Source organism: Fringilla coelebs, assembly GCF_963513975.1.
Source record: "Fringilla coelebs genome assembly, chromosome: 7".
Taxonomy (NCBI): domain Eukaryota; kingdom Metazoa; phylum Chordata; class Aves; order Passeriformes; family Fringillidae; genus Fringilla; species Fringilla coelebs.
The window spans coordinates 20,111,758-20,124,550 of record NC_140035.1 but is presented as its reverse complement, the minus strand read 5'-3'; the positions used below and the strand labels follow the sequence as shown (position 1 = coordinate 20,124,550).

Below are 12,793 nucleotides of genomic sequence, written 5' to 3'. Positions count from 1 at the left end.
TGTTCACGGTTCATTGCCATTTTTCAGGCTCCATAATGAGCTGCACTGACCTGTTTGTGTTTGTAGTACATGGAGACTCTAGCTTGGCCAGAAGCTGCAGTGAATTAGTGGTAAGTAGGGAATTTAAATGTGCATACCTTGATTCCTTGATCTGCAACTATGATGAATAAATCTACTGCAAACCGAACTTTCAGAGGAAGTATGGTAAAATAAAACAGTTTAGCACTATATTTAGTGCTTTCTCTCTTTTTCTTAACCCTCACCTTGCACATTGATACTGGTGAGTGGTTGTGAGTAGACAGTTAGAAATGGTCAGAAAAGTTTTTTTTAGGTTTCTTGTTGACTCTGAGAAGTCCTTTAGCCTACCTTGCAGTGGAAACTGGTTTAAACTGTAGAGTTTTGACTCTTGTGTTTGATCTATATGTAAGGGTTAATCACTAGCCATAGTCTGCCCTTTGAATATGTAATCTCAGTCTAACTGTGAAGGAGGTGATCTAGCCAAGGAGTCTGACTTTGTACCTGTTTCGAGACCTGTATTCTGGACATTTCCTTTCCTTTTCTCACGGAAAAGATAAAAACATGTTGTGGATTTCCTAGATTTGCTCTAGAACTAATAGACTACAGAACTGAAACTATGAATGAATCAAGTAGTCCTTTTACATAGAGGAAGCAATACATTTACTCCAAGTAAATAGGTAATAGAGTTATCAAATGATAATTAAGGTTCTTACTGCATTTTGTCTTGCAGAACTGTTTAAACATATAAAAGGTGTGTTATCAGCTAGAATATTTTGTATTTTGTTTTAAATTTTAACTGTGTGCCACATTTTATTTTGCTGTTAACAGATTCTAGGCTAATAAACTATTTCAGGTACTATGAGGGAAATTTTGAAAAGTGTTCCTGTCTTATGGGTAGATGTCCTGTTACACAGTTCATGTATTTGATAATCTGCACAAAAAGCAGGCTTGTTTTGGAGCATGGCAATGCTGTGTATGAATAATGCATGCTGTTTTTCAGATGAGGTTTTTGCCTGAATTCAGATGTTTTACATTGAGATTTCAGTTGTACAGTATGCATGTGGAGAATTCCATCTGAAATGGCAGGTTTTTTCTTTACTTCATTTAAAGGAGGGCATCTCTATCTTCACTTATCTTAAAACATTTTAATAACTGAGACTACCAATTATGTTTTATAGGATTTGATTTTTGTGCTAAGGCCTTATCAAAAGCATCTAATAACGTGCTTTCTGCTGAGTTAATGATATGTTTTAGATGTCATTTCTTATACCTATCTTCAATAGCCATATTCAGACAGTTTGATTGTAATAATCAAGTTTCAATCAAACCATGCTTAGTATGACAAATATTGCCTGAGATTGTAGTGCAGGTATTTGTGCTCTTGATAAAGGGCTTAATTTGACTCCTGGCAGAGACGGAGAACCACTATTGATTTTTATATCAGAATGCAAAATAGCTTTTATTTGTCATGTATGAGGGAAATTGCTTCTTAATTAAAACTAAATAAAACACTCACTCCATGGTTTTATGCAATAATACAAAAAGTATCATTTGTGTCTTAAATGTGTTCTTTTACAGGTCTGTAAAGGTTTGGTTAGCAATTATTTTTAACAAGCTAAAATACTTCTTAAACAGCTGCTGAAATAATTTTTTTGTATTCCTCCTGGAATGTTTGTAGATTTACTGTACCCCAAGGCTCACCTGTTGTTTTTCCCTCCCCAAAGCAAATGTCAAAGAAATATTTGAACAAACTCTTATTCATCTTCAAATCCCATTCAACTGGGACTGTGAGTTTATTCGACTGCATTTTGGACATAACAGGAAGAAGCATCTTAACTATTCAGAGTTCACTCAGTTTCTTCAGGTCAGTTTTTAACCTTGTTCCAAATCTGGAACTGAAATTCATTTAACTTTTAATAATACGCTAATACCATTATAAATGTTGAGTTTATTCTGGTAGTGATAGTCCTTATCTGATACTAATCCTGACAGATAATGATGAACTGTTATTTCTCCATGCTGGTTTTGTAAGCAGTGCGTATTCATTGTGCTGTAACTTGAATGCCATCCCTTAAAAGTGTGGGACAAAACATACTGTTTATGAAATTAACTATTTTACTGATTGTTGTTAAAGTGGGTTGAGGATCTGCTTTTTCTGTCATAGGAATTCAATAGCAAAACTAAACTCTACCAGAAAAAGTTAGCTTTCTTAATATAACCAGTTATTATTCACCATTAAAACTACCTTATAGTGGTTTTAGGTTCTGTACCATTTCTTTATTTTTATAAACATTCTAATACTTATCACTTTTTTTTCTCTCACTGGCATGCATGCTACCACACACATACTGGGAGTTTGGTCTTAAATGCAGCCAGCTTGCAGGAGGTAAAATCTGATTACCTGTGATGTTGCTGAACTACCCTTTAGGGATTGGGCTTTAAAGAACTTCACTTGTTGAACTTCGCTTAGTGCTAAGCCAAAAAGTTACAGTTAAAACATATTATGAACTGAACGTTATATTAGAAGGAAGGAAAATGTCATCTATAAAGGATGGAGAAAGAGCAAATTAGGAGAAATTTACATTGTAATTCATGGAAAGGAAGTTCACAGAGTTGCTGGTGATTGCACTGAATTCCATAAATTAACATACAATGACCACCTTGTGATATAACTTAACATTGCCTGTCTAGTAGATGGGAAGAAAAATAGATTATGCACTTGAGCTGCCTTTGATGCAAGAAAAGTTTTGTGTGTATTGTCTTAAAAGTGATAGATGTGCTTTGACATAATTTGTAATTATTGCCAAAGATAAAAATATCTCATAGGATCACAGAATATTTTGGGTTGTAAGGGACATTTAAAGGTCATCTAGTCCAATCCTCCTGCAATCTGCAGGGATGTCTTCAACTAGTTCAGGTTGCTCAGAGTTCTGTTCAACCTGAGCTTGAGTGTTTTTTAGGGATGAAACATCTATCACCTCCCTGGGTAACCTGTTCCAGTGCTTTACCACCCTTGTTTAGTTTAGAATCATTACCCCTTGTCCTGTCGCAGCAGGCCCTACTTAAAAGTCTGTCACCATCTTTCTGATAAGCCCCCCATAAGTACTGAAAGGCTGCAGTAAGGTCTCCCAGGAGCCTTCTGTTTTCTTTTCCTCTCCAGGCCAAACAGCCTTAGCTCTGAGCCTTTTCTCATAGTGGAGGTGCTCCAGTCCTCTCTCATTTTTATGGCCCTCCTCTGCACCTGCTTCCAAGAGCAGAGTGATAAATGTCGGTTCTGGTTTTATGTTTGTGTTTCCAAGATACTGCCATGTAAGATACAGTAGCTTCTTACTGTCATTGTATGACTAAAAAAAAAAAAAAAAGAGTTGCAGTAATTTCAGCGTGTACACAATTTGGGTATTTTTATACCTTCTTTTTATATAAGGTTGTTTTCCTCTTTTGGTCTAACACCATCGTCTGGAGTTTGGGACTTGAATCGGAGTGGGTTTGTTGTGCCCTGGTCTAGAAAACGTTGTTCATGAGGTTATGAGAGTTGAGAAATTACTGTAAAGGTGATATAAGCTAGATGGTTTGCCCTCTTCTTACTGTCTGTCAGAACGTGGTTATTTTTTTAGTGGCTTCTAGAGGTCTGAATGACAGCTGAATGGGCTTTATTGTTTGCTTGAATAGAAGGAAACAACTTTTTCTGGACGTAGAATTTACAGCTATTGTTATTATCTTGAGGTTAGGTTAGCACAGTGATCTTTGTATGGAGGTTTTTACAGTTTGTATGGGAGTTTTAAATTGTCTGAAATGAATGACCATTTGTGACATTATGGGAGATAGCTGTTTGGGGCAATCTAAATCCATATTATATAATTTTCACTGTTCTCCTGTTTATTTTCAAGTACTTTCCAGTGAGTTAGTATATAATAGCCCAGTCATATTTCATCTTGGATATGTAAGAGATCACCTCACTTTGTGTCTTCAAGATCAATATCAGAAGTTTTTCTAGCACTTAAGTATTTAATTAAGGACTGGATAGCAGGCAGGACATGGGTGTGTGAAGTGCATTTCTTAAATCATTTAGTGAAAGTGCATATTTCTTTACGGTTGAATTGGGGCTTTTCTTTGACAGAGGAATGAAACTGTGGATTAAATCAGTAAGCAGCCTTCTTATTTTAGTTGAGCTGGCCTTGAAGTTTAAACTGTAGTTACGCTTTTGTCTATATATACAGACCTGTTGGAGCATAAGAATATGAAATTAGTGAAAATTTTTTGAACAGTGGGTTGCAGAATTTGCTTCTAATCCGCTATCTCTGAATATTCATTCTAGGAGCTGCAGTCAGAACATGCAAGACAAGCCTTTGCATTGAAGGACAAAAATAAAACTGGTCTGATAACTGGGCTGGACTTCAATGAGATCATGGTTACCATTCGCTCCCATATGCTAACTCCATTTGTGGAAGAAAATTTAGTTTCAGTAAGTGTTAACAAAAAGTGCCTCGATTTCAGTGTTTAATAGCTGTGATGTTTGAAGGTGCCACATCTTCTCTCCCACTTTGTCTTCTACCTGTTTATCACTCACTGCCTCGGTGCTAGAGATTATCAGCTTCATAATAGAGTGGGCAGGGTGAAACATGGCAGCATTCCTTGGCTGCAGTAGTGAAAAGGTTGGCAGTCTGGTTTGCATGTTTAAAGTGCCATTGGAAGCAGTTTGAGTTAGTCTACTATGCTTTCCACCAGAGCAGGGCAAATTACTTGCTACAGAAATAATCATAGAATTGTAGAACCATATAGGAAAAGACCCTTAAAATCATCAAATCCAATGGAAGTTATTTAGGACAAAAGCATCCAGTTTTTATATTTGAATATATGACATCTCAGGAGCTGGAGACTACTTACATTTTCGTCCTTTTATATACTCTTGCATTCTTTTCTTTTTCAGATCAGAGTTTGGAAAATCATGTAGATTCTAGAGGTAGAATGGTTACAGCCCTGATAGTTTGGCAAGATCTGTAGGTAAAGTAATAACATACAAGTTATAATCTGAAAGTATGTAGTATGAAAATTACATAAGAACGAAATTTATATAGAAGATACAAAAGTAATAACTTTTATCTTACTATCTTACCTATAAATCTTGCCTTGCCTTACTCATAAGGCATACTGTCTTCTATAAAATTGAGAGTATCTACTAACTTTAGACTTTGAAGTAAATGGTCATTGATGTATGTGATGCAAGAAATCAGTTGGTGCCTTTATCTAAAGGCATTTGCATTTGCATGCATTTGTCTTTCAGAAGATTACTTGGTGGCACTTTCAATGTGTGTATCAGATAACTTCAACAATAACCTACTTACATGATTATTTCCTAATTGTTTCCTAGTGTTCAATCTTTACCACAAAAATAGTATCTTGTTTAATAATTCTCCCCTCATGTTCCTATTAAAAATATCTTAAAAAAGGAATAGAAAGATATCTTTAATTCTTTCATAATTTGCTCAAATGAGTGTTTCTGTGATTGTAATAAGATGCTGTGAAAGTGCTTAAGGCACTTAACTGTTTTCATTTAATTTTTAAAGGTAGCTGGTGGAACTGTATCGCATCAGGTCAGCTTCTCCTTTTTCAATGCATTTAATGCCCTTTTGAATAACATGGATCTTGTTAGGAAGATATACAGTAACATAGCAGGTACAAGAAGAGATGTTGAAGTAACAAAAGGTGAGATACATTTCCTGCAGTTTATTAATTTTTTAATTTTGTCCATTTTGTAATTGGTCATGCACATGTGTTAAAGTGAGTCAGAAGTCAGTTTATGGCCACTGGGAAAGTGGTTTTTTTAGCTGTGGGTGATTTTCATCCTCACAGGTTAGTAAGTATTTTCAGTTAGCTCATTAAAGAGAAGATTCTGGCAGGAGTTCTTGTTTGAATGAGTAACTCCAAGTCAGTATAATACTGAGGATTTTACATCTCCTTGAAAGAGATGCAATGTTGCTTACAGATAGGAAGATTCTAGGGAATGTGGTGGAGTGGGTTAAGTTTGAAAATCTGAGTGGTTTTATGTATAGATGATGCCAGTTAGTATGTAACAAATCCCTGTGTGTATGAAAGGTTGCAGTATTTCAGTCTTGTCACAGACATGAGCAGAGTGCTTTTGTAGCCATTTTATAATAGATTTTATCACCAGTTTTACTACCTGTATGGATAGGGCCAGCCAAACCATTGTGTGGTAAAAAGCATGCCAAGTTCTTTTTATTATTTTTCTTCTTCTTTGTTTAGCATATATTCATATGCTCGGCATATTTTTCCCTAAAGGAAAGCATAAAAGGCCTGTTCTCATCCTCCAAATTGTCCTAACAAATTGCTTAGCAATGTGTTTTGGTACAGATGCATAAATACATCTTGCTTGTATTTGTGCTGAGAAAAAAGGCTGCTCTGTTTTCACTGCTCAGACTTGTTAACTGCAACTTGCAAATTATGTCATAAACATATTGTGTAATTTGGCTAGATGAATATCTAAGCTTGGAGTCACTCAGAGCTGTGAGAGAAAGAACTCTGGACATGATGGGAATAGATGAGTCAGTCGCCCTTAAAGCTGTGAATAATGGACCATTTCTCTGTTATGTTCTGTTTTGCAGAAGTTCAGAAGCAAGAATCACAAATTGTAGGTGTTGTTTTATTAAGCTTGCTAATTTGAGGATTTTTGTTGTCTTTGGTGAATTTTTACCCTAAGTCAGAGTTGTGGAGTCAGATGTGGTCTGTGTTGGGAAGGCCTGTTTTAGGATAGATGTTCTCCTAAAGATACCTTTTCCCTTTGCATTATGGATTTTGCTTCTTGGTGATAGACTTCTTTTTTTTTTTAATTAAAGTTATTTGAAAAGATTCAAAGAGGATATTTGACAAATAACACAAATTTCTCTTTCTCTTTTAAATCCAGAGGAATTTACACACTCTGCAATCCACTTTGGACAAATTACACCACTGGAAATAGATATTCTCTACCAACTTACAGACTTATACAGTGTTACTGGGTAACATAATAATGAATTTTATCATTTTGCCATCATAATTTTTGTGTTTTCTGTGTGACCTCTTACTTTTGTCCTAATTTTAAAGGGTTTTGTGTTCTATTTTGTTACAGTAATTCGTTCAATGTAAACTGATTTTGCTGTGTCCAGGCGTTTTGTAAGTGAATTGTATATGTCAGGCACAATTATTAATTGTTGTACTCCCAAAAGGCTACAAATGCACTGGTTGATGTTTTGCGTGGATATTTAATGCATGCAAAATCTTACTTAGAAATAGCTAGAAATTGTTTCATTTTTGTATTATATTCCTTATTACTAGTAGTGAAGAATTTGCTTCTGAATAATCCATGATCCCTTCATCTCCAAACATTCTTTAATGAAGTGTAGCAGACTTCTTAGGTCTGCATTCAGATATGACAAGTGTCTTTTTTTAAACTCAGATGTAGTTTGTAGGGTGTGGCCAGGAATACTGTACTTAATATGTTTGATGCTTTATCTAACCATTATTTGCTTTTCTCTGCCTTTGTAAAGGCGCTTAACTTTGGCAGATATTGAGAGAATAGCACCACTGGCTGAAGGTGCATTGCCTTATAACCTGGCAGAGCTCCAGAGGCAGGTGGGTAGAAGAAAAAAAATTGCAATTGAGTGAATGTTAGCATGTACTTGCAAATGAAAAATAAGAATAATGCACTTTAACCAGATTCCTGACAAGTGGAACATACTGAGTGTATTGCTGTAAGGATAGAAGTGGGGCAGGCTGTAAGATACTGTATGTGTCTAGACAAGGTATGAGATGTCAGCGTGGCCTGTTTAGATATGAGCCTGTATGGATACTTGGATTCCATACCATGAATACATTTGTTCACTCCTGAAAAGCCTTTTCACAGGGCACAGCCCTCCATGAACTTCTCCAGCGTGAGTCTACCTGTGGAACCCAGTTCTTTACAAACTCCTGCAGCGTGTGTTCCTTCCACGTGGTGCAGTCTTTCAGGAATAGATTCACATGGGTCCTCCATGCACTGTCAGCCTCCTTGAGATGCATCCACCTGTTCCTGTGTGGGTCCTACAGGGTCTGCAGGGGAATCTCTACTCCGGTGCCAGGAGCACCTCCTCCTGCTCATTCACTGACCTTTGTACCAGCAGAGTTGTTTTTCTCATATATTCTCTCTCCTCTTACCAGCTGCCATTGCACATTGTTCCCCCTTCATAAATGCATTAATTCTTAAATACATTATCCCAGAGGTGCTGCCACTGACACTGATGGACTTGGCCTTGGCCAGCAGTGCGTGCTGGCTCTGTCAGACGTGAGGGAAGCTTCTGGCAGCTTCTCACAAAGCCACCCTTGTATCCCCCACCCCCAGCTTTGCCACACAAACTCAATACAGGTTGTAAAAAATATGAATATTAAACATAAAGCTTATAAATGTGTTCTTCGTACTCACCTGTATGCGTGGACAAAATACTGACTTACATCACTTCCCAGAACTACCTTTGTAGCTTGGCACTCTTTCAAAATGAGCTCACTGATAAAAGTTTCCCTCATCACTAGAACAGAATATCCTCTTTTCATACTCTTGAAGGTAGTACATTATATTTTCGTCTTATTTTACATTGTGTTTTAAAACCAGACACCAGAAAGCAAAATAATTTCATTTTATTTAGTTTATAAGGAACAGTCTTTTATTAGACCTTATCCTAATGAACAGTAAATTAAGTGTATTGACAAAATGAAAGCTATCAGTTCATGAAGAGCAAATATCATCTCAGTGTGGTCCAGCTGTCCCTGGGACATGAAACCAGTTCTGTAATCAGTTTTATATGATTTTAAAATCCCTTTGTAAAGAAAAATCTAAATTTTTACATAAAATCACTCTGTATAGATTTGGCAGAAATGAAAATTAGCCTGCTTTCAACCATGTTTACTTTATTGTCAATTTTTTTCATTGTGTAGGATTTTTTTAAAGCTTAGCAGCTGAATATCCTATGGGGATGACAGCTACAGTAATTTTCTCTTTATAAATATTCATGATTTGAAAGCTATAGCATTAATTACATTCATTTACATATCCATCTGAACACACAAGTAAACTGAAAACTTTGTGAACACTTATTTAATAATATAAAAGTGACATTTCCTTCAGAAAGAATTTGATTTTTAACATTCAGTGATGCATTCACTAAGATTAATGTCTAAATGCAATGATTGGATTTTGATGAGAACCGTGTGAAGCTTTGAGCAAAAAGAATAATCTTAAACCAGCTGAAAGGCAGCAGGTGTGCTAAGCTAGGGGAAAATGTCAGTGGAATGAAGAACTAGTTCTGCTTCTAAGGCTTTTTGGGGTATATTGTTGCATGTGTCTTTTATTTACATGAATCAAAAGAAATATATCTGAATTTTATAATATATTTTCGTGGTTATTTTGGTGTTATTATCCTTTGGGGGTTTTGTGTGTGGTTTTTTGTGGTTTGTTTTAATAGGAAAGCATAGTGGTTTTACAGTAATGAGGATATTCTTTGGATTTATTGCATCTATTGCTTGTAAAGGCAGTACATTTGATTTATGCTGTTTTTTATGCTGGTCTGCATGTGCAGTGTGTAATTTTAGTGCTACCTAGAATTTTTCTATTCTTCTCTGTTAAGCTATATTGTGGGGGAGGAGAGTGTCTTCTGAAGGGAAGTGGTTTTAGCGGTACCTTTTTATTCTGTGGAAAAGGGGTGTCAAATATAATCCATGGTTTTTTACAGGTAATGATCTCATCTTGACCTCATGGGCTCCTGTCCTGTGTTGTGTGTGTACCGTGTAACACCTTGTGCAGTGTGGGCAGGTTTTTGCGCATCCAGTGTAACACCAGCCCAGAGCAGCTTGTGCTGAGGCAGGTGCTGTACTTCTGTGGTGCTTCAGTGAGCTGAGCTACCTTGGCTGGGTAACCTTGGACAGGGAGCTGAGAAGTGTGTGTGTGTGGTAATCTTTGTGAAAACTCCTAATATGCATCAGTCTGGGATCTGGACATTCCAGCTGTCCTGGCAGAAGCACATCTGCTAACAGTACAGGGTACTTTCAGGAAAAACACATTTGTGTTTGGAAAGTGGACTTTAGTATCTGCTTTACTATGGAATTTAACAGTTAATATCTTGGCCCCTTAGCCCAGACAAGTTATACTGCATAATATCAATTTCTCTCTAATTGTCTTATTTATGTTTGGATGAAACTTTGACCTATCTTACGTATTTTATAGTGCAAGTTTGTGAGCATGTCTTGTTAATCAGTTCAGTTACCTTGTTTCTAATAGCTATTTAATAACATAATTATGAGTCTCTGCAGATATTTTCTGTGCAGACTGTATTATTTAGAATACTTAACACATTTATAATAGTGTATGTAATTGAAAGGATTGAGGTCAGCATTGCTCTGTAAATTAGCAACTGCATGGAAAAGTCTTGTCTTCTGTTTTGAAGGCATGAAATCTCATGTTTGTGCTATGCATTGATGGATATGTAATCTTAGAATATGTCCTGTGCTGATAGAGCCTGTCTGTGGGATATTCTGTGAATTCGTTTTGAAATACTGAATTTTATTTGAGTCAAAGGGAGTTCCGGTCTTACAAATTCAAAGGCAACAGAACAGAAAACAGCAAAGTTGTTTAGAGTTTCTGTCTTCTTTTTCTTGAGCATCATTGTTCTGGTTATACTGGTGTACTGGTTTGGCACAACTAGGAATATGTAAGGAATATTTTGTAGAAGAAGTATTTGGAAAATGTGCTTCATCCATTAGGCACAATAGACATTATCTAGCAATTGCTTTTTCTTCTTCCTCCTGAACATAAAGCTACTAATTTTTATCAGATTCTTTCTGTACCATTGTAAAAGTAATTCACAGGTGTCTTCGTTTTCCTGTGCAGATTGTCAAGCTTTATTTCATTTCTTTTTCCCTCACACAGCAATCTTTTGGAGAATTAGGCAGACCTATTTGGCTCCAGATAGCTGAGTCAGCTTACAGGTTCACTTTAGGCTCAATTGCTGGAGGTGAGTAATATTCTGCTTTCTGTTTCCAGGCTTGGGGTACTTTAACACTATTTTGCCTGACTACTTGATCATATCTGAGGTGGATGTCTTGGTTATACATGTGTAATATTGGATGTTGGGACCATTTTGATTGTGCTCTTCCCATTCTTTCCTTATCACTTGGGTTCTAGAACCCCTCCACAGTCCTTTGAAACTATGCCAGTAACAAGTTTCCTTAGTGGTAATTCAGATAGGTGTTGTTCATTCTGCACACCTTGTTTTATGTAACAGTGTAATCCATTCTCCTTGAGACTTTTTTCCTAGACCTTCATTACTGTTCTTTCTTACCTCCAACATACCAGGGGTCTTACCAGCTTATACATTCTTTGTGTTTAAATAAATGTCATAGAAAATCATCACAATAATTACATACTACACCAGCCATGATGTTGCAGAAATAATGCCCAGATGCTTTCTTACAGCTGTTGGTGCTACTGCAGTATATCCCATAGACCTGGTGAAAACTCGTATGCAGAATCAGCGCACCACAGGTTCAGTCGTAGGAGAGTTGATGTATAAAAACAGCTTTGACTGCTTTAAAAAGGTTTTGCGTTTTGAAGGCTTTTTTGGTCTTTACAGAGGTAAGTGAATTTAAAAAAAATAAAAAATATATATAAAGTCAGTAATTTTCTGTCACCCTTTTTTAATTTTAATACCTCAACAGTTAGTTTCCTAAGGGAAAATCAGAATACTTGATACCATGTCTAATTTTGCTTTCATTTCTGAGCTCAGTATTTTCCTTCCATTGCACACCCTTCATCATAAACAATTGCTGGGGAAAACTGGGCTTTTTCTTTTTGTTGTTAGTGATTTGCTCCTTGCTGCTTAAGTAACTTGAAGACCTAATTTTTAGGGTATAAGTGTTGAGGATATAATTGTAATCTCACAAATTGAGGATTGCAACTTTTGGCCGGGGTCAGACATCAGGAGAAAATTCGCATCTGAGGAATAAAGATTGGTTTTGCAGCAAATATTTTTTGTTAAGAGACAAAAGACAGTAATTGGGAAATGTATCTGTAAACTGGATGCAATTTCTTGTGCCTCATACTTTTGCAGGTAGTCGGACTTGTCTTATAATTTTATTTTGTGAACAGAAGTTGCATTCTGCTGTTGAATTATGTTGCTCTGTTTTACTTTAAAATATCATCAGTGAAACTCAGAAAATTGTAATTTGGAAAAGGAATAAAACTCTAAGATACAATTAGGTTGAGATTTAATCACTTTGGTAAGACGACTTACATACATGCTTGCCAGCCCTCTGAATAGATACTTAGTTGAATTCTCTATTTTTAATTCTAATTTCCCACAACTTTATGAAGTTCACGGTTTTCATAAGAATCAGCAAGGTATTTCTTAATTGGCACACCTGCTTCTTTAGCTGCAGCAAACTCACATGATGGCTACAGCATTTTGTTCTGCTTTGTGATGTGTTCTGGCAGTAAAGACACTGGGCAGTGTCCTTTATGGACAGTATCTAAGAAGTTTTTACGTGTGAAAGTCTGTGTGTTCTGTCTAAAGAGTGTTTTGTGGTCTTTCAGGATTTTGCTCTGCAAGTAAGTAAGGGAAGGAATATGTTGATGCAAAGTTAATGAAATAGCTGTAGTCTGTGTAAATTATGTCTTACTGGTAAATTGTTTTCTTTTTTTTAATGTTAAATCTCTCCTAAAAGCAAATACTTGAGTTACAACTATGAGACTGATTCT

At 36.2% G+C, this 12,793-nt stretch overlaps 1 protein-coding gene across 1 annotated transcript in view; it reads left to right on the top strand.

Moving 5' to 3' along the window:
- Positions 1–12,793, top strand: part of SLC25A12 (solute carrier family 25 member 12) — a 45,417-nt gene that overhangs the window by 16,437 nt on the left and 16,187 nt on the right. The window contains exons 5-11 of the mRNA XM_084209456.1: positions 1,743–1,882; positions 4,334–4,480; positions 5,583–5,721; positions 6,938–7,031; positions 7,560–7,644; positions 10,967–11,051; positions 11,513–11,671. Of these exons, the coding sequence (XP_084065582.1) occupies positions 1,743–1,882; positions 4,334–4,480; positions 5,583–5,721; positions 6,938–7,031; positions 7,560–7,644; positions 10,967–11,051; positions 11,513–11,671 (849 nt within the window). The remainder of the gene's footprint in view (positions 1–1,742; positions 1,883–4,333; positions 4,481–5,582; positions 5,722–6,937; positions 7,032–7,559; positions 7,645–10,966; positions 11,052–11,512; positions 11,672–12,793) is intronic.